The sequence below is a fragment of the Dromiciops gliroides genome, chromosome 1, assembly GCF_019393635.1.
Source record: "Dromiciops gliroides isolate mDroGli1 chromosome 1, mDroGli1.pri, whole genome shotgun sequence".
Lineage (NCBI taxonomy): Eukaryota > Metazoa > Chordata > Mammalia > Microbiotheria > Microbiotheriidae > Dromiciops > Dromiciops gliroides.
Genome location: NC_057861.1, coordinates 178,115,850 through 178,137,101, shown reverse-complemented (window position 1 = coordinate 178,137,101; position 21,252 = coordinate 178,115,850). Strand labels below are relative to the sequence as shown.

The 21,252-nt window shown below is 40.4% G+C and overlaps 1 protein-coding gene across 2 annotated transcripts in view; it reads right to left on the bottom strand.

The window, feature by feature from the left end:
- JARID2 (jumonji and AT-rich interaction domain containing 2) overlaps nucleotides 1-21,252 on the bottom strand; it is a 334,437-nt gene that overhangs the window by 95,416 nt on the left and 217,769 nt on the right. For both annotated transcript variants that reach the window (XM_043972330.1, XM_043972333.1), the window contains one exon: nucleotides 1,974-2,143. In XM_043972330.1, coding sequence (XP_043828265.1) covers nucleotides 1,974-2,143 — 170 coding nt within the window. The remainder of the gene's footprint in view (nucleotides 1-1,973; nucleotides 2,144-21,252) is intronic.

The following is a 21,252-nucleotide window of genomic DNA, read 5'->3' as shown; positions in this document are numbered from 1 at the left end:
CATCTGTCAATCCTTTTTAATGTCCCTCCCTCCGTGACAAAACCATCATTGACTCCAGCTCTGCTATGGATGGCACAGAATGTTTGTTCTTTCATTCCACATCCACAATCTCAAAACTCTGGATCATTTCACCTTATCCTGGTGAACTCTTTATTTTTGGCTCTTTAGGGGCAATATCTTTAATTCCATTAGTAGAAGAAATTCACCCTGGAAAAACTTCTGTCCATGGATTCCAATCTGCAAAATTATCTGTCAGTTACTCTGCAAAGGCTTTAAAAGATTACACAGCTCACCCATGGTTACACATCCAATTATAACAATGGTCTTGAATCCATGGTCTTCCTGGCTCTAAAATCAATCCTCATTATGTCACAATATATTATTGAAAAAGTAAAATATGTAGTACAGGGAATAGGGTTCCAGGCCTGTAGTCAAGGAAGACCTGAGTTCAAATCCAATCTTCAACATGTAGTAGCTGTGTGAACCTGGGATAGTCACTTCACCCTGTTTACTTAAGTTTCATCTGTAAAATGAACTGGAGCAGGAAATCTCGAACTACTCTAGTATCTTTGCAAAGAATACCCAAAATGGGGACATGAAGGGTTGAATATGACTGAAAAAATGACTGAACACCTTTTCTGTAAGATGGGGTAGGGGACAGTGTGTTTCATGATCTCTCGAATCACTTCAATTTAAAATCTATAACTAGGGGGGCGGCTAGGTGGTACAGTGGGTAAAGCACTGGCCCTGGATTCAGGAGTACCTGAGTTCAAATCCAGCCTCAGACACTTGACACTTAATAGCTGTGTGACCCTGGGCAAGTCACTTAACCCCCATTGCCTGCAAACAAACAAAAAAACAAAAAAACAAAAAAATAAAATCTATAACTGACTAAGAAGTTTTGAAGAAATATTGTTGCCTCATATACCACTATTCAGTTGCATATTTGGAGATCTATGTAATAGTGAGTGATTCTTATGCTTTCTCCCCTTTCCCTACAAATATTGTTTCTTTCTCTCCCCCCCCTTCCCTCCCCCGCCCCCGTGAGTTCTTATCAAAGATACTGAAATAGTTTGCCATTTCCTTCTTCAGTTCAATGACTTGCCCAGGGTCACACAGCTAGTAAAGGCCTGATGCCAGATTTGAATTCAGGAAGATGAGTCTTCCTGACTCCAGGTACAGTGCTCTATCTAATGTACCACCTAGCTGCCCTTTATAGAAAACTAAGGACCTACTAGCATGTAAAGGAATAATAAGTATCAACCAACTGAGGGTAGTTTAATGCAAGAGGGGCTCTGGCACTTGTTTGATCACAGTGTTTAGAGATAAAAGGAGCCTTAGAGACAATTAGCTCTACCCTCTCATTTCACAAAGGAAAAAACTGAGGCCTTAAGAAGTTGGGCAACTTTCTCAGTTTCCCAGTGGTGGTAAATAAAAAAGCAGGATTCAAACCTAGCTCTTCTGATGGTGATCAGCCCCAGTGCTCTAACAGTAATTATTCTATACAACTCTCAAGCAATCAGCCAAACTACAATAGTTCGGGGAATGGTGACATTACAGGTAAGTCTCATTAGGCTGCATTAATAACACTGTGAAACTACCTTCTGTAACAATGCTACAGAAGAGGTGGATGCTTGTGTGTTGTACAAAAGAGAAAAGGCTCAGGAGCAGGGGAAGAATGGAAAAGAAATGTCCTAAGCCTGTTAACTGACAGACTTGATATATACTCAGTAAAGCCCTTTGCACAGTGTGCCTAGCACCTAGTAGGCACTTAATAAATGCTTGCACCCCTTAACCACTCCTAACGATCTTTTCAAAAGGATTCATTCTACTTTAACCTCCCCCACAAATCCAGGCTAGAGGAAAGAGGTGGCCTGCACGAGAAAGGCCACCAGAACCAAAGCTAGAACAGCTCTGTGTCCAGCTGTGAAGTTCCTGTTCTCCCTACAACGAGGCTGGGCCCAGAGTCCTACCTCGAAGGCAGAGAAATGTGAGGAAATCCTCCGTCTTAGGCTTCCTTTTAGAGAGGTCAGAAATCTGAGTAGCTGGAGGGGGCAGTAACGGCTCCACTATCTTGACGGGCGTTGTGCTGGGGCTGTTGGGCTGGGACTGAGCAAACTTCCTTTGTGCTTGAAGCCTGGGCCTGTGGAAACAAAGAAGATTACAAATAGACTGAGAGATCTTGAAGAGAAAACACACACACACACACACACACACACACGCACACCCTTTAGTAATAAGGGCACAACTCCCTTCAGCTCCTCCCAGTTAAGGTGCTCAGTCACAAACAGGTTTGGCTCTCTCTGACTGTGTTTTGGAAGTTCAGTAACTTTGCTTAATGTGGGACATGACTATATTTGATAGAAAATTTTGTGCGAGGGTGTGGCTGGAACATGCCTGTGTGTGGTATACACACATGCCTCGAGACAGCACATTGCTGTGAGGCCTATCAAATGGGGATTATTGTTTTCAAATTGATTTTTTACTGTCGATGCAAAATGCAATAATTATGCCAAGAAAGTGTGTGTCGAGTAGGAAGCTCTGAGCCGTGGAGCTCTTGGCTCTTTAAAGCATGTTTTCATAGCCATTATCTCACTTGGTAACAATATACCACTGCATCTCTGTGATGAATGCACTGTAAGCATCCCTCATTTACCTAACACTTCCATCTAATCTTTCGAATAGAAATAAAAGCCCAAATTATAGACTTTCTGCAAAGTTGCCTACCTACAAAATCTATACTCCCTACGCAAAATTCCTACTGAGATCTCCCCAACAGTGACACTCTGTCCCTACTTTCTGGTTGATTCTCTCTTCGGGCACTCTGTTCAAAAATGCACTCTCAAATGTCAGCAAATAACCTCCTAATCACCTGATGCAATTATCTCTCCTGGGGCCTCATTTTCTTTGACCTCTCTGTAGAATTTTACACTGTTAGAAATTCTTTCCTTGTGGAAACACAGCCTTGGCTGGGCTTTCACAATGGGAATGCTTACTAAGTGCCTACTATGTGCTGGGCACTGTGCTAAGCACTTTACAAATACTGTCTTGTTTGATAAGCACAACAACCCTGAGAGATACCTATTATTACGATGCCCATTTTGCAGATGAGAAAGCAGACGTTGAGTGACTTATCCAAGGAGACGTAAAGCCAGGAACTGACTCCAAGTCCAGGGCTCTATTCACTGGAAAAGCTACCTGCCTCACTAGACCATCCTGGTATTCCTTGAAACTTTTTTGTTGTTACTGCTTAGTCATTTTCAATCATATCTGACTCCTTATGACCCCATTTAGGGTTTTCTTGGCAAAGATACTGGAGTGGTTTGCCATTTCCCTTCTTCAGCTTATTTTACAGATAAGGAAACTGAGGCAAACAGGTTAAGTGATTTGCCCAGGGTCACAAAGCTAGAAAATGTCTGAGGCCACATTTGAACTCAGGTCTTCCAGGATCCAGGCCCTGTCTGCTAGCCACAGTGCCATCTTACTTACCCTAAAACTCTCTTACCCAGCCTATCCCCCCACCAAACCCCCTTTAAAAGCCTCCTTCTTCTCGTGAGCCTTACATAGGTCCATGTAACAAGACTCTTCTCTGAGGTACTCTCTCTTTTTTTTTTTCTTTTAGGCAATGAGGGTTAAGTGACTTGCCCAGGGTCACACAGCTAGTAAGTGTCAAGTGTCTGAGGTCGGATTTGAACTCGGGTCTTCCTGAATCCAGGGCCGGTGCTTTATCCAGTGCAGCACCTAGCTGCCCCCTCTGAGGTACTCTCTTAATCAATACTGCTATTCAATTCTCTTGCCTCCCATCAAGAGGGCTTCCACCACAGCCTCTCAGCCAATGCTACCAAATTCCTACCATCAGCTCAAATGCAATAGGACAAAACCAAATTTACCTTATTGTACCCCCCTCCCAAGCCAAGTGCCCCACCTGACCCCTCTGTTTTCATACACATGGTACAGTCATTCCCCAGACCACTGAGAGAGCTCAGACCTTGGGAGCCCCAGCTGACTCCTCACTCTCCCAAGCAGATCCCACAAGCATCCAGCAACAAGGCTGTCAAGTCTTCCTTTTTAATTTGAATCTCTTTCACATTCCTATCAGATCTTTCCATTCCTCTCCTTTGCCTTGCTGTACAGACTGGGCAGATGATATAGAATAGGGCCCTCTGATCTCACACCTCGGGGTTAGGCGCAGCCTCCCAAATGACCCCCACCCTGCAGTCTCTCCTTTTTCATTCATCCTGGACACCAAATTAAATTCCCTTTTCTTAGTTATCATTAGCTTTTCAGACAGGCAAGAGTTTAACAATTCTGACCAATCAAACTTCTCCAAAACTTGCAGTTGTTATTTTAAGTAATACTACACCATGATTTTTAATTCTTTGCTCAATAAGTTAAGAATCTATTCATGGCGTCATTGTAATAAATCCAAGAGGCAGTTGAGTAGATTTCTCTCAGACCAAATTGCTAAGATATTATTGATAATCCCAAAAATGCTGGTTTAAAATTACTATGAACATATCCACTGGAGTAAGGAGCCATGTATGTATATGGATGGATGTGGGTGTGGGTGTGAGTGGGGTAGGGGGCAGCTTTGTGGAACACTGGATAGAGGGCTGGCCCTGGAGTCAGGAGGATCTGAGTTCAAATCTAGCCTTAGACGCTTGCTAGCTGTGTGATCCTGGGAAAGTCACCTCACCCTGTTTGCCTGAATTTCCTCATCTGTAAAATGATCTGGAGAAGGAAATGGCAAATCACTCCAGTAAAGCCCACATAACTGAAATAATGAAACAACAACAAAAACATATGCATGTGTTATGTGTCTATGTATGTGTACACATGCAAGCGTGCACACACGCACACACACACACACACACACACACTCTTTTCCCACCTGATCCTACAAGAATGCTTAATTTTTGTCTGTCTCCTAGCCTAATAAAGAAGTAGGGGCACGAGTAGATGCCAAGACAGAATTCTATCCTGGCAGCCACCTGAATCCTCTTCTTGGCTACTGCAGAGGATGGGCAAAGTTCCCAAAGCCGGGCCAAACCAAATAGCACCACACTACTTATGTATGAAGCAGGTACCTTCTAACTTATAGACCAGGTTCCATAAGCCAACCCACCTCCTGCTTCCTGGTCCCAACAATGCCTTTGAGAGTGGCCTTCCATAGACACATTTAACAAGACACTTATCTGAAGCGGTGTGTGTTTATGTAGGTCTCTGTCTGTCTGCACATCTGCTTTCATCCCTAAAAAAAATGATGCGCCCTTCACCTTCCCTACTGAAAAACCAAGGCTATGTGCCAATTTTACTCCCCGTCCATCAGTATTTAGAGAGGCTACAGACTATGATTTATAGTCTCTGAGCGGTGCAGGAATTTCACAAAAATACTGTCTGCATGTGAACAGGATGCTATGTGTTTATTGCTTTTTGAAAAGTCAGCAACAACAAATGCCACACATTATGAGACGCCTGCGCAGCCATAATGAAAAACAAACACACAAACACAGATGAAGAGCAGATGACAGAGTGGGAGACCATAAGATAGTTTACACTCTAAACTCCTCCTCCTCCTGTTTCAAGAAAAAGCACTCTGTGCTGGACGACCCGTGCAGCAGGGCGATGCAAAGTAAAGCAGACAGAATGTTGACCAGGAGCAGGAAAATCAGCCAAAAAACCTCCGTGGAAGAAGCTGAGCTCCCAGATGACTAGGCGGCCCCAGCGCTGAGCTTCCCTCACTTAAAGAACCCAGAGGATCTACCATATCCTTACAAGGGTGGAACCGGAGTTTGGCTTCCAAGAACTTGGGATGCCTATGGAAGAAAAATGTGTGGCCTCCAAAGTTCCACGCCTATACTGGCGGGGAGAACCTATTCCAATGGTAAGTTCTGTTGTTAAAACTTCATTAAAAGGTGTGAGCAATAAAGGATGCACAAGAGAATTCAAGGGCATCATTTAAGAAAGGGAGGGAGGGTGGGTTGCATGAGGGTGTGGCGGGTATGAACAGAAGCCACCAATTAAGGGGCAATAAAGATTCTGGTCCAGAAGAAGTCTCAGGCCCGTACAGCTGTGGGAGCTCCTCACCCATCCTTTGCAGGGAAGTAGGGCTCAACATCCCTTCAGACACTGAAATGTCTTTTTTTTTCTCCTTAAAGGGAGGGTTGGGGTGGGCGGTGAATTCTTCAATCTACCAGATTAGAAAGCCGATTTCACTTCCTGACAAAACTCTGTAACAATTGATAAAGCTTTCAGGACACCCACAAAGGAAAGCAGTGATTGCTCCAAGCTGGCGTGAGTCTATCCACAACAGGTCATGCCAGATCAACCTTTTTTGACCTTTTAAGCTTCGTCTTTAATAGGGTTACCAGCTCAGGGGGATATCACAGATACAGTCTCCCTAGATTAAAGCCAGCATGTGCACCTCCATCTCTGTAGACAAAGTGGATGAGGATGAGACGACAGGACATTAAGCTGGATTTATGACTGCTTTGTAATGACCAGGTACAGAATGCAGTGATTAAAGGACCAGCGGCAACTGTATGAGGAAGCCTGCAGAACAGTGCCATGAGGCCCCATGCTTGGCCCAATCGTGTTCCTATTTACAAAGGAAGTGGAGATGGGGTTTTACCAGACTCGATCTCATGCCTCGCCTTCCCTGCTCTCTACACCAATTTGTCCACGTCTACATCAATTACTGGAGCTGACAAAAACATTGACTTACTGAGAGAGAGTAGGGTGGGGCTCAAAGTAGGAAGTAAGCCAGTTTACACCAAGTTAGGCCAAGTCAGTGAGATCAATTCTTTGGAATGCCCAAATCAGAGGGGCAAAAATGGAAGCAGCAAAATGAGTAAGGGAGGCTGGGATCAGGAGGGACACTATGAATATGGCCGACACGACGGCTTCTCCAAATGAATCAGCTTGTGCCATGCGTCGACACTGAATGGCCCTGGCGTGGGTCCCCAGTATTTGTATGAGGTGCCAATGTGGCCACACCATGGGTACAGCTTAGTGTGTAACCTCAGGATTAAATGGGCCCTGTGGTAAGGAGTACGCACATTCTTCCCATACCCAATGGTCCCCTGACCACAGAGGCCAAGGTGTGGTCAGGTCAGAAAGCCATCAGGGGAAAGACAAGAGGTGAGGCACCATCACTACCTCTCCATCCACCTAGACAGCCTAGGAGCATGAGAACAGTGATGCACACCACTAGCCCCCATTCCACACTGGTGCCCAGTGCCATCAATGAGGACATCCACCAGCGATACCCATGCATTCCCATCAATGGGCAGGCAAACCTAGGAGCCCCCAAGGGCAGCACCATCACTCCAAACCACCAGCTGTGCTTCCCAAGCAGCTCACAAATGGAGGGGAAACCTCTGTGAAAAAAGGGGCCAGTCCTCCCCTCCAAATGACAAGAGGGTAAAGAAAGGCAGCTTCAGTCAAACAGAAAAACACCATGGAGGAGAGAAAAGGGAGGCAGAATTGTGCCAAGAGAGTCAAACCACTGCCACCACCTCAGTCACCACTTCCTCAACCTCAATCTACAATCGAGAGCCCCAGGAAGAATAGTGGCCCTACTTCCAAACCAGCCCCTTCACAGCATGGAGGCAACAGATCCTTGCAGAGGTGTGCCCTGGTCTCCTCATCAATCACTGAAGACAATGAAAAGAAGGCCCTTGCCACCAAACTCCTTGCCATATAATTCAACATCTAAAATGGATATGATTTTATCGATGGAAATAATATTAAAGACGCATTATTATCTCCTTTGCCACTGCCCCCTCCCAAAGGATGACAAGACTTTTCCTTCTGACTTGCACCTGAAAAATAGAGATACACACACACACACACACACACACACACACACATACATATAGATAGATAGATAGATAGATAGATGGCTTCTATCATTTCCAAGGCTTGTATGCTGATTCCTACATACCCTCCTCTGGACCATGACCTTTGTTAGTCCACAGAGTACTAAAGGAGACTCCATCAAGGAAAAAGTGAGTTTTATTTCTCTCCTTAGCTCTGGAGAGCAAAACATCATGGGCTACTTTAGAAAAGAGTGGCTTCCCAGTAAATCACGGTTTGTGAGCAGAAGCTAGCTGGGCATTTGGAAAGAGTGTCACAGCACAGAGAATGGTCGCATAATTTCATTACATGCTGAACGAGATGACCTCTGGCTCCAAGGTTCTGTAATTCTATAACTTTTAAGGACCTCAGTTCCCTTTACATTCACAGAGAGGGAGAAAAATTGAAGGTATAGTTTTGTACACGTACGTGCAAGCGGATCTTCGGCTGAAGACCCACGCTAATGCCTTACCAAGATGTGATGAGGGCTCATGTTCTAAAGGACCCTAAGCCAAGCTGGACAGGTTGTAAATAACAGCCCAGGGACAACTGTGCATTGGTGATCTGAAGGGCAGGAGCTAAGTTCAGAGAAGCTTGTTGCCAGAGGGTTGGCCACCTGGGGATGAATTTCCTACTTGTGATAACAAATGATGATATGAGGTGCTAGCCAGGCATAGAGACAGCTACCATTTATGCTGGTAAAGTACTGACAAAAATAAGACAAAAATGATGGCTCCTCAGCATGCTGAAGTAAGTAAGCTTACTTAGGAGGGGTTTCCTGAGACATTCTTTCTTCTTCTAACTTGAAATATCCCAGTAATTCTAGGGATTCCATGATGTTCTTAGTCCCCAAAACTGATTAAACTATCCCAAATTAAATGATCCAAATAAACTACCCCAGGCATGTACACACATGCATGTTACCAAAATTGGCTATTTTTATGAGGTTGTGGAGATTTTTTTTTAACCATTACTCATGTTTTCATTGACCCCATTTAGCAAAGATACTGAACCAGTTTCCCATTTCCTTCTTCGGCTTATTTTCCAGATGAGTAAAGTAAGACAAATAAGGTTAAAGTAACTTGCCCAGAGACACATCTAGTAAGTGTCTCAGGCCAGATTTGAACTCAGGTCCTTCTGACTCCTAGGCAGACACTCTGTCGACTGCGCCACTTAGCTGCCCCAATTTTGGCAGATGCCTTATGCAGGTGCTCTAGCTGTCAAACCCTCAGCAGTCATAACCAGTGAAGATGAAGAAAGAAGGTTCACACCACAAAAGTCCTTGGCACTGTTAAATGCCTCAACATCAGAAAGAGATAGGATTCTGTGAAATGATATCAAAGATGTATTATCACAAACCTTGCCAATGAACACTAGAGACCAATGGATCCTCACCACCTGACTTCTAGCTAAAATCTATGTGTTGTCTCCCCCAATCAAGCATGAGCTCCTCGAGATTAGGGATTGATTGACGCCTTTTTACTTGCATCCTCCACTTCCCCCTGGGTTGAACACAGTGAATTTCACATGCTAAGTACTTAATAAATTTTTTTAAATTTATTCATTGCAGCTGCCCATTTGAGCAGATTGACTCATAAGGACCATAAACATAGGAAGAAAGCCTGTTTAATAATTCTAAAAACTTTAGTGATTAAATCAGAGTATCTCAAAAGAATCTCTTTCCTCAGTTCAATTCTCTCACTGCCCTCTTCCTCTGGCCCTACACACTCTTAGGCAGGATAACTTAAATGCTCTCATTTATGTGTCATACAATTAGACACATGAGCCATTTTACTGTAGATAGATCAGAGGTGTAAAGTGCATGGAGATCCAGTAGTCTCCAAGCAGAAGAAAGAGACATACATGCCCCAAGTGACGTTATAGGGAACAACGTCAAAGGACAGTCCCCAATAGCCTAATGGATGTGCAGATCTTAGATGCTGGAAAACCAGCTCGTCCGTCACACTCATGTCCATATAGCCAATGAGCACTGCTCAAGAAGACCCTGGAAATGGAGAGTGCCTAAGATCCTGGATCTAATGCTGGAAGAGGCCTCCACACGCTCACTTTGCAGATGAGGAAAACAAGGCTCAGGCAAACCAAACAACTTGCTCAAGGACACACGGGACATAAGGGTCAGAGGGGAGTTGTAAAAATCAGTCTTATGACGTCAGGATCTTTGATCCTTTCTAGTAAACCACACGGGGGGGGGGGGGGGGGCAGCTAAGTAGTAACAAGGCGACTGGCCTGGAGTCAGGACGTCTCTTCCTGAGTTCAGATGCAGCCTCACACACTTACAAGGTGTGTGACCCCAGGCAAGTCACTGAACCCTGTTTGCCCCAGTTTCCTCATCTGTAAAATGGCAAACCACTCTAGTATCTTTGCCAAGAAAAGCAGTCTGACCCAACTGAAACAAGTGAACACAACAATAAAAATAATAATGTGTTACCACACTGCTATTGAAGGATAAGCTATTGTGTGATAAGACTAGAGGATATAGTAGCAGCACAGAAGGGAAGGAAGGAGCTCTATCAGATTTGGGGGCAAGACAAATCATGGCTGCCTGGGATGAAAGAAGAGGTAGTACTCTAGCACAGCCCCCATTATACACACCTCTATTTCCAACAGCACTCATTAAATAACCCCAATAAGAAAACCTGTTTGATGTCAAGTGCTAAGGACAGACCAGAACACCATCTCTTCCCAGAAGGTAATTACATTCCACTCAGAGGTGTAAACGATTTACACAAACAAGTATAACAAAAGTTAAAAACAACTCATTAAGAGCATAGAGGGGCCCGAGATTTGAGCTAAAGGAGGGAAAGGGTCACTTTCAATTGAATGGATCAGGAAAGGTTTCATGGTTCTCTGCAGATGAGCACAGCCCCTTAAGCAGAATAAAGGTAAAACAGGTGCAGTATATGGTCTAGAAACTGTCATTTGATATAAATGAATTATATCCACCAATGATGAACATGGATGAAATGGTTCCTGCCCAGTTCTCATTTCTTGAGGAGTCACTGAAACTGACCTTGAATTGGATCTTGAACAAAAGACAGGGCTTCAAAAGGGATTAGGGAAGTTCAGCAAAGATCCAGATTGGCTCTAATGGGGAATATCATAGAATAGGGCTAGATTCAGATGGTTGAATGCCCTCAATGTTAAGCTATAGTGCATTTCTTTACAAATATTTCTTCGTCAAACTCTTTAACAGCCCTTCTTTTTCCCTTCTTCCCATGATATTCACTATTCCCTTCATTACATTTAACCAGGGGAAAGCACTTTCACATGTTGGTATTACAAGACAGTAAGATAAAAGAACAGAATTTCTTGCAGAATGGGGCTTGTTTCCTTTTTGTCTTTGATTTCCCCACATCTGGCACAATACCTGATAGTATCTGAAAGAAACTGAACTGGTTAGATGCACAGTCAAAAAGGTGAGTTATCCCAAATTCTGATCTTTAGCTACTAGAAAAAGAGGATTTTTTTTTTAAATAAGAGAGATTTTTACACCTCTCATGTCAGAAAGTGAGAAGTACAAGTCTAATCTAAGGCATTTAGGGGCTTGTCAGTATTATCAATGTTCTGATTGAAGTCCAGTTAAATCCGTGCTCTACATATTGGCAAAGTGGCTCAGTGCGTTGTTTTCCAACTAACACTTTAGTCAATTGTGAATGTATCCCGACTAAGACATCATGTCCTACATTTTGTCACGGTGAAGCTGCCAAATTGAAATTTGTGGATCCTAACAAATCATTGCAACTAGCCTATAACCTAAACAGTAAAGGCATAGGGTTATCAGTGCCTTTGAAAACTTTTTCAAGAGGAGAAAGCTCTGACTTGGTCTAATTCTTTTCAATATCTATATTGATTATTTAGGAGACATAAAGCAGGAGTGGTATGCTTATTAAATTTGCAGATGATGCAAAACTGAGATAGCTAAAGATATCAAAATAACACAGGAATGATTCAAAATGTTCTCCATGTAGGAAGAAAAAAATGGGTTAAATCTGAAAAGAATAAAGTTAAGAGATAAACCAAAAGAGTTCAAGAAATTAAGGAAACAAGTACAAGAAGGGGGAGATAGTTTTTTTAAAGGTTCATATATTCAACAACACATTCTAAATTGATAAATGACCTAATATTAAAGATCATAACATAAAAAAATCAGGACAATTACCAAAGAAAAAAGAGACAATTTTGATTACTTTAAACTGAAAAGTTTCTGCATGGACAAAATTAATGCACCTAGGATAAGGAAGTGGATAAATGGGAAAAAAAATTTTGTATCAAATTTCTCTAACAATTGTTTTTTAGCCATAATATAAAACAATTAATTTTATATGTATGTACACATAAAGACTAATAGCTGTTCCCCAACAGATAAGTGGTCAAAGTACATGCAGAAACAATTCTCAAATGAACTGCAAAGTATTCACAATCATCTATAAGAATACTCCAAATGACTAATAAGAGAAAAGCAAATTAAAAGAACCCTTAGGTTTTACCTCACACTGCAAATTTGCACCAAAAAAAAAAAAAAATTAATGACAAAAATAGTAAATGTTAAAAGAGTTGGGAAATTGGGAAATGATAGGCATACTAATACATTGTTGGTGGAACTGTGAATTGTTACAACCATTTTGGAAAGCAACTTGGAATTCTCAAATAAAATGGTTTCCATACCCTTTAAACCAGAACACTCCATTACCGAACTAATATTCCAAGAAAGCCATCAATAAGAATAAAGTCCTAAGTACTCCAAAATATTGATAGTAGCAATTTTTGTGATCACTAAGAATTGAAAACATATGTCCATCAATTAGTACATGAACGAAATGGAATAATACTGGGTGGTAAGAAATGATGTGTGGGATGAATACAGAGAAGCATGCATAATGAAGTAAGCAGAGACAAGAACACAACATACAGTAACTGCAATGATGTAAATGGAAAGAACTACATGCATAAAAAAAATCAAAAGCACATATACAAAATTATAAAGTTCAAGTAGGTCTCCAAGAAAGAAATATAAAACAACACTCCCAACCCAACTATTTGGAGAGGTAGAAGGTATATAGGTGTTATACACTGCAAAAAGTCTAGAAGTATGTGCAATGTGTTGATCAGTTGTGCTGATTTTTTTTTCCTTTATAAAAATACTATTTGTTATATAGGAAGACGTTCTAGCAGAGGAAGAAGGATATTTGAAATAACTATGATAATGTAAGAAATAGAAGGCATCAATAAAAACTTATTTTAAAAATAAAGATTCACATTAAAAACATCTGTGTTCATAGAGTTCCTGGATTTGTCTTGGCAGATAGACTCCCAAGTATACTATAGTAATCTACTGTTTGATAAACTCAGACTCCAGCTGCTGGGATAGGAACTCAGTATTTGACAAAAATTGCTTGGAAAACTGGAAGATAGTGTGGCAGAAACTAGGCATAGACCAACATCTTACACCTTACAAAAATAAGGTCAAAATGCGTTCAAGATTTAGACACAAAGGGTGATACCATAGATAAATTAGGAGAGGAAGGAATAGTTTACCTCTCAGATCTATGAAGAGGAAAACAATTTATGTCCAAACAAGAGATAGAGAATATTATGAAATGAACGATGGAAGACTTTGATTACATTAAATTTAAAAGGTTTTGTACAGACAGAAGCAATGCAACCAAAATTATAAGGGAGGCAGAAAAGTGGGAAACATTTTTTTTTACAGCCAGTATTTCTGATAAAGGCCTCATTTCTGTTTTGTTTTCTTTTTTTTTTTTGGTGAGGCAATTGGGGTTAAGTGACTTGCCTAGGGTCACACAGCTAGTAAGTGTTAAGTGCCTGAAGCTGTATTTGAACTCAGGTCCTCCTGACTCCAGGGCCGGGGCTCTATCCACTGCGCCACCTAGCTGCCCAAAGGCCTCATTTCTAAAATATATAGGGAACAAAATCAAATTTATAAGAATGTAAGTCATTGCCCAAATGGGAAATAGTCAAAGGCTATGTATGAACAAGCCGTTTTTTGATTCAGAAATCAAAGCTATTTATTGCCATATGAAAAAAATGCTCTAAATCACTACTGATTAGAGAAATGCAAACTAAAACAACTCTGAGGTACCACCCCTCACCTATCAGATTGGCTAATATGACAAAAAAGAGGAAAATAATAAATGTTGGAGAAGCTGTGGAAAAATTGAAACATTCTGGAGAGCAATTTGGAACCACTGCTAGTTCTGTATCCCAAAGAGATCACAGAAGAGGGAAAAGGACCCACATGTACAAATATATTTATAGCAGCTCTTTGTGGTGGCAAAGAATGGGAAATTGAGGGAATGCCCATCAATTGGGGAATGGCTAAACAAGTTGTGGTAAATGAATGTAATGGAATACTATTGTGCTGCAAGAAACGATGAGCAGGAGGAGTTCAGAGAAACCTGGAAGGACTTGCATGAACAGATGCTGAGAAGAGCAGAACCAGAAGAACATTGTACTCAGTAACAGCAACATTGTGTGATGGACAATGATGATAGACTTGGCTCTTCTCAGCAGTGCAATGATCCAAAACAGTTTCAAAGAACTCATGATAGAAAATGTTCTCAACATCCAGAAAAAAGAACTGTGGATTCTGAATGGAGATTGAACCATACTGTTTCTACCTTTTTCCCTTCTTTTTTGAGATTTTTCTCTTGTGCTCTGATTCTTCTTTCACAAGATGACTAATGCAGAAATATTTTTAATGTTATTGTACATATATAATCTATATCAGATTGCTTTCTGTCTTGGGGAGGAGAGAGGGAAAGGAGGGTGGGAGAAAAATTTGGAACTAAAAATCCTATGAAAACAAATGTTGAAAACTATCCTTATATGTAACTGGAAAATAATAAAATACATTTATTTTTTAAAAACCATCTGTGGATTTTATTAAATTTCAAGTTCAAAATGAGTTAGCTCATCTGGGCATTGTGGATATTCAGAAAAAAAAAAGCTTAGGATGCTAGATGACATAAATGATGTGTGAAAACAACATAGGTGATGGTCTTACTATCTTGGACCCTGGTCAAAGCCAGGTCTACATCAGGAAAAATCAGCCCTTTTTTTTTTTTTAAATATTACTTATATATTCCTTGGGAGTGGGGAGAGAGAGAATAGGAAAAATAAAAATAAAAGATATTCATAAAATTTATTTTAAAAAATAAACTCCAAATAGATGACATCTTAACATATAATGGAGAGAAGAAAATACTTTTTGTATCTGTGTTTTAGGGGGAAACGGGCAAGCAAGTGTGTATGCATACACATATTCGACTAAGATAAAATCATGGGAAAGATAAGTCATCATAGGATATCAACAATTTTCAAAGGAAGTAATGGAAGCAACCATGGGAAAATACTACAAATGAGAGAAATTAACAATAAAAAAATTATGAGGTGTACTTCATACCACGTGTAATAGTGAGACAGAGGAGAGCACGCCAATACTGGAGGCACTGTGGGGAATACAGTCAAACAAATATACTGTTGGCAAAGCCAGAAATTACTCCAACCATATGGAAAACAATTTGGAACTATGCTAGAAAAATGAATAAATTATTAATACATAACCACTTAGCCAGTCATCACTATTGTGGATATAATAGAGGGTCAAAGACATTATCAGAATGTATGTAACAATATTTTTTGGTGGAAGCCAAAATAACTTGAAATAAAGTGGGTGACCATTGATTGAGAAGTGGCTGAACAAACTGTAGCATACTGATATAATGAAACACGTTGGCACAATAAACTAAAATCTAAGGAATTTTGAGACATTTGTGAAGAAATGTTTAAATGGATACAGAGTAACAAAAGCAGAAAACAAGAGCATAAATACTAACTGATACAAAGTAAGCAAAACCAAACAAAATAATGCTTAAAGGCATCAAAATTCCAATCACTGAAATAACCAATTTTTACTCAAGGGAACTGATAATGGGGAGACAGGGTGGCACATACTGTCAGACATGGGCAATATGTTGGTTTCTTTTACGTAACCTTATTTCTTTATTTCTTCTTGCTGTTTGTTTGTCCTTTGTTCTTGAATTGGACCATGGCATCAGGAGGTACTGTCATGACTTGCACTGAAGTGGATTGAAGTGAGGGAGGGCTGTGCAAAGTCACCAACCTCACTCTCTCCCCTCCAGAGCCATTCAGGTCCAATGGCAAAAAATACATCAGGACAACTAGATATGGCCCTGGATTTGTGAAACAATTGGGGTTAAGTGACTTGTCCAGGGTCACACAGCTAGTGTCAAGTGTCCAAGGCCAGATTTGAACCTGAGTCCTCCTGACTCTAGGGCCAGTGCTTCTATCCACTCTACCACCTAGATACCTTTTAAAAGAAGGAGTTCTATTGGAGGAGGTAGGGTTAGACACCATTATCTTTCTAAATAGTAGTGATCAGGGGCAGCTAGATGGCGTAGTAGTAGCACCGGCCCTGAATTCAGGAGTACCTGAGTTCAAATCCAGCCTCAGACATTTGACACTTACTAGCTGTGTGACCCTGGGCAAGTCACTTAACCCCCATTGCCTGCAAAAAAAAAAAAAATAGTAGTGATCAGAAAACGTCTGGTACTTACTTTGCTAGGCTATTGTGAAGAAAATTCTTTGTCAGGTTTAAGGTACTCTATAAATGTTATCTATTATTGTTGTTGCAATAATCAACCTCATGGGTTGATTGTAAGGTAATCTCTCTTTAAAGTACTATATAAATGCAGTTTACTATTAAAAAAAAAATTATGAGCAGGATGCTATCAGAAAAACCTGGAATGACTTACATGAGTTGATACAAAAGTGAAATGTACTGTATACAAAATAACAGCAATATCATAAGATGATCTGCTGTGAATGACAATTATTTTCAGCAATACAATGATCCAAGACAACTCTGAAGGACTTACGAAAAATGCAATCCATCTACAAAGAAAGAACTGATGGTATCTGAATACGGATTGTGGTTTAAAAAAAAAAGTGAAAGGGTTTTTTTAATAGTCGGTTAGGATAACTGAAAGACGCCAGTTTTTTGTGAAGGACCACCCTTTCGGGGAGGAGACCGTGATGAACCACCAGTCCGTCTGCTAAGCACTCCACTTCCGGGTGCGAGCTTAAAAGGCAAGAAGAGAATGGAAGTGATGTCTTTTTCCACTCTCCTCATCTGCTGGCTGGCTCTGCACACTTAGATGCTGACTCGGGTTCGACTCCAACGGTTCTCGTAACAACACTCCCAAGGAATATATAAGTAATATTAAAAAAAAAAAAAAGGGCTGATTTTTCCTGTAGACCTGGCTTTGACCAGGGTGTTTGACTCGGCTCTCAGCCTCAGAGGTGGCCTTGGGCTTTTGGTGAGTTCTATACGGAATATAGAGGAAGTTTAGATTTAAGACTAGTTGTTTGTACTTCTACTTTCCTCTCTCTCTAATCAACATCACCTTGTAATTCCCAAACAATAAAAGCTCTAACTAAAGATCAGAGGCTTCTTCCACTTACTGGTCTGGGAGATAAATAAGGGAAAGGTTAAAAGGGAGTTTAATGCTCTTGTATCCAATTTTAAATCTCACAGGATTGAAGCATAATTTTTTGTTAGTTCCTTTTTCTAAAGCTTTTTTTGTCTGTTTTCTTTCATAACCTAGTATGGAAATGTTGTACACAACTACACATGTATAACTTTTACATATGTGTGTGCACACACACACAATTGGGAAAAGTTAACGAAACAAATAAAATGCAAAAAATAGTAGATCAGGAAATGGAACTTTATATAAAAGGATCATTAGTAAAATTTTATTTAAAAAAACAGCCACCTAGATTATCTATCATATCAAGTTCATTGACTAAAAATTAGATTTAAAGAGGACATAACAGCTATTTTCAAATATTTGAAGGCCTGCTAGGTAGAATGGGATTACGAATTTATTTGGCACCAGAGGTCAATAGACTCAAGTTAAAGTAAAATTCAGGTCAATATAAGAAAAACTGCATAATAATGACAACTCTCTAAAACTGAAGTGTGTTACTTTGAAAGGTAATAGAGTTCCCCATCAATGGAGATTTTTAAATGAAGGCTACAGGGCAGCTAGGTAGTGCAGTGGATAGAGCACTGGCCCTAGATTCAAGAGGACCTGAGTTCAGGTCTGGCCTCAGACACTTGACACTTACTACCTGTGTGCCCCTGGGCAAGTCACTTAACTCCAATTGCCTCACTTAAAAAAAAAAAAAAGACTGAATTCTAAAACTAAACTATTTGTTAATAAGAATCAAGATGACAAAATTTTCAGGGTTATATTAACATTTTCCAGGTACCCATCCAAATCTAATAGGGCAGAGATACAGTACTACATGCATATATTACTAATGTCAATAACACACAGAGATAAGCATTTATATTCCTGTATTTAAAATAAGGAAACAGAGACTGGAGAGATAAAGTGACTTGTCTAGGGTGATACAACTGGGAAAACTCAGAGCAAAAACTGGAAACCAGGTTTCCTGACTTCAAATCTAGTTCTTTTTTCCCTGCTGACATAGCCTCCATCAAAGGTGGTGGATGGATAATCAGAAGTTATTATTAGATAGATGATGAGGATATTTCAATATTCAATATAAATTTTGTTGTTTGGTCATTTCAGTTGTTTCTGACTTCTTCTTAACACTTTTGGGGTTTTCTTGGCAAAGATAATAGAGTGGTTTGCCATTTCTTTCTCCAGCTCACTTTATAAATGAGGAAACTGAGGCAAACAGAGTGAAGTGACTTGCCCAGGATCACACAGGGTCACATAGCTAGTGTCTGAGGCCAGATTTGAACTCAGGAAGATGAGTCTTCCTGACTCCAGACCCAGTACTCTATCCACTGTGCCACCTACCTGCCCACTTTAATATAAATACTCTCTCCTTAAAATCTTTCTCTTTTCTTTCCTTCCTTTATCCTCCAAGTATTATAGAATTCTCACACTTAAAGATCATTGAGAAACAAGAGACTAGATGAAAAAGCAATTGGTTAAGAACAGCAAGAAACCTAATATGTAGGATCTTAAGTCTTTATGCTATGGTTTTCATTCATAAACTGAAAAAATGTAATTCCTGGCTCTGCCTTAAAGGAGTATTATACAAAGATATAACAGGTATGAATGTACTACAGATGTTTTGGTTTTAAAATATGTATAATACATATGAAACAGGGCACCACTATAATTCCATTTGGTAACCTCCTTCCCTTCCCCAACAAAATACAAATATTTTAGGATAGACCTCTGGCAGCACACCTATCCTCCTCAGGCCAGAATTCAAAACCATTCTCTCTCCTGTCTCCTAATTTTTCTCTTCTCCATCACACCCTAAGATCTTTGTGAACAGGCATCATTGTCTCCCGGATCCATCATCAAGGCAGCAGTGACCCCTTCTCAAGAACTGATAGCATTACTAGAGCTAGAGGATACTACATCTTGCTATTTGTCCTTTGTTGCCTGGAAATGAAAAGAAAAAACATTCCCTGATAGTTTATCAGAACAGTGGCAACGTGCTACCTTTAACAACCATATGAAAAGAAAAAAGGAAAAAAAAATTAGCACTTCATTGAATTCCATGAGCAAATGGCAAAAAGTTGTTATGTAAATAGAGTTCACCAATCCCCACTGATAGAACTTGTGCCAAATTGTCCATTGTTTTGCTTTTGAAATCACTGGCACTTAGAAGCTTCCTGGGCAAGCTGCCATCAGGAGATACCCGGGGATGGCACTGGTTCCCTGAGTTTCCTCCCAGGTTATCTGGAGTATAGAGTTAACCAGCTTATTAATATCTATGTACTTAATCTCCAGGGTAGCACTAAATATGGCACAATAACAATTTCTAGGTTAATTAAATTCCATTTCTATCCAGGATTTGCTATAGTTTGCAATCCTTGAAAGAAGTTAATGAAAATGTTTCAGTTAGGTTTGTTTTGTTTTTGTTTTATTGGGGGGGGGGGGTAGGCGGTTTGCAAGGGAAGCACAACTCGCCATACACAGCTGTTCACTTGTCAAGGGGTGTGTGCTTCAAAGCACCATTTTATTAACTTAATTTTCCAATATTAAAAACTTAAGCTGGTAAATCCAATTATTTAGATTACATACCAATTCTAAACAAAGGCAGCAGAATGGGTGGGAGGGGAGGTTCTGTTCATTCAAAAACAAGACACTTTGTGTCTGGCAAACACAGAATGACCAGCATGGCTGCACTCTTTGTACGGGTAAGGGAGCAAGCTCTGTAGGTTTGCCAAGTTACTGAAAGGCCTATTCAAAAAAATTTCCTGTGTTTCCATCCCCAAAATAATTACCCACTCTATTCCACCACCAAACAGACACACTACAAATCTGGCAACTTCTCAAAAGAATAAGAGTTGGTTCATGTGTGCATGATGAAAGTTATTGGAGGGGGTGAGGGAAGAGAAGAGATGGCCAATACACAGGAAAAACAGCCCCCCAAAATCAAATGTAGAGAGAGACAGACAATCGATACCACCTCAAAGGAGCATCAAGGCTGAATACTCAGACAATGCCACACTAACCTGGATAAAACATCTATGACAGCTCCCCACAATTAAACTTCTATCAAAACCCAAAGTCTGAATTGTGGTGTATAGGCCAGAAATTCTGATATAACCAAAAAGTGTCCAAGTGTTACATCTAGTGATTCAACATTATGTTTTCATTCACTAAGTGGAGAAGTCAATCGTTCTCCCCCATAATCAGATCACTTGGGGTATATAGTTTCAAAACACAAAATTCATAGATATTTCTATTAAAAAAATACTATCCATTCTCTATGTAGAACATAAAATAGCACAGCACCACACAGGATGGCAGTATGGATTTCCTTAGGGGACAGTGATACCTGATTTAGAATTGAGTGGCCGTTATCAAGCTTTTACCATCCATACAGTAAGCCTCCCCAATAGAATCACAGAAACAATCTGAGATCAGTGTGCTTTAAAGTAAATAGCATTGGACTTGGTCATCAAGAGACAGTAGTATCAGTCTATCCTTCTCCCTTCTCCATATTAGACCTTGAGAACCTGATCTCATTTTCTTTTTTGGCAGGGTTATTAGACTAGTAAGAGTCCACAGTAGGGGCAGATGGGCTGCATTTGGCATGTGCCCAAGGGAATGTTCATCTCAATAAATAGAGAGAATTGCTAGAGTATACACAGCAGCCAGGTAGGTCACAGGTAAGCTGAAGACAACGTCAATCTGGATTTCACCAAAGCACTTGAAAAATCTCTCGTGTTATCCTTCAGAGCAAGATAATGGTATGAGGCAGAGAAATTCAGAACTGCTTGAATGAAAAGACACAAAAAGGAGTGAGTGGTGTGGATGAATGTCCTCG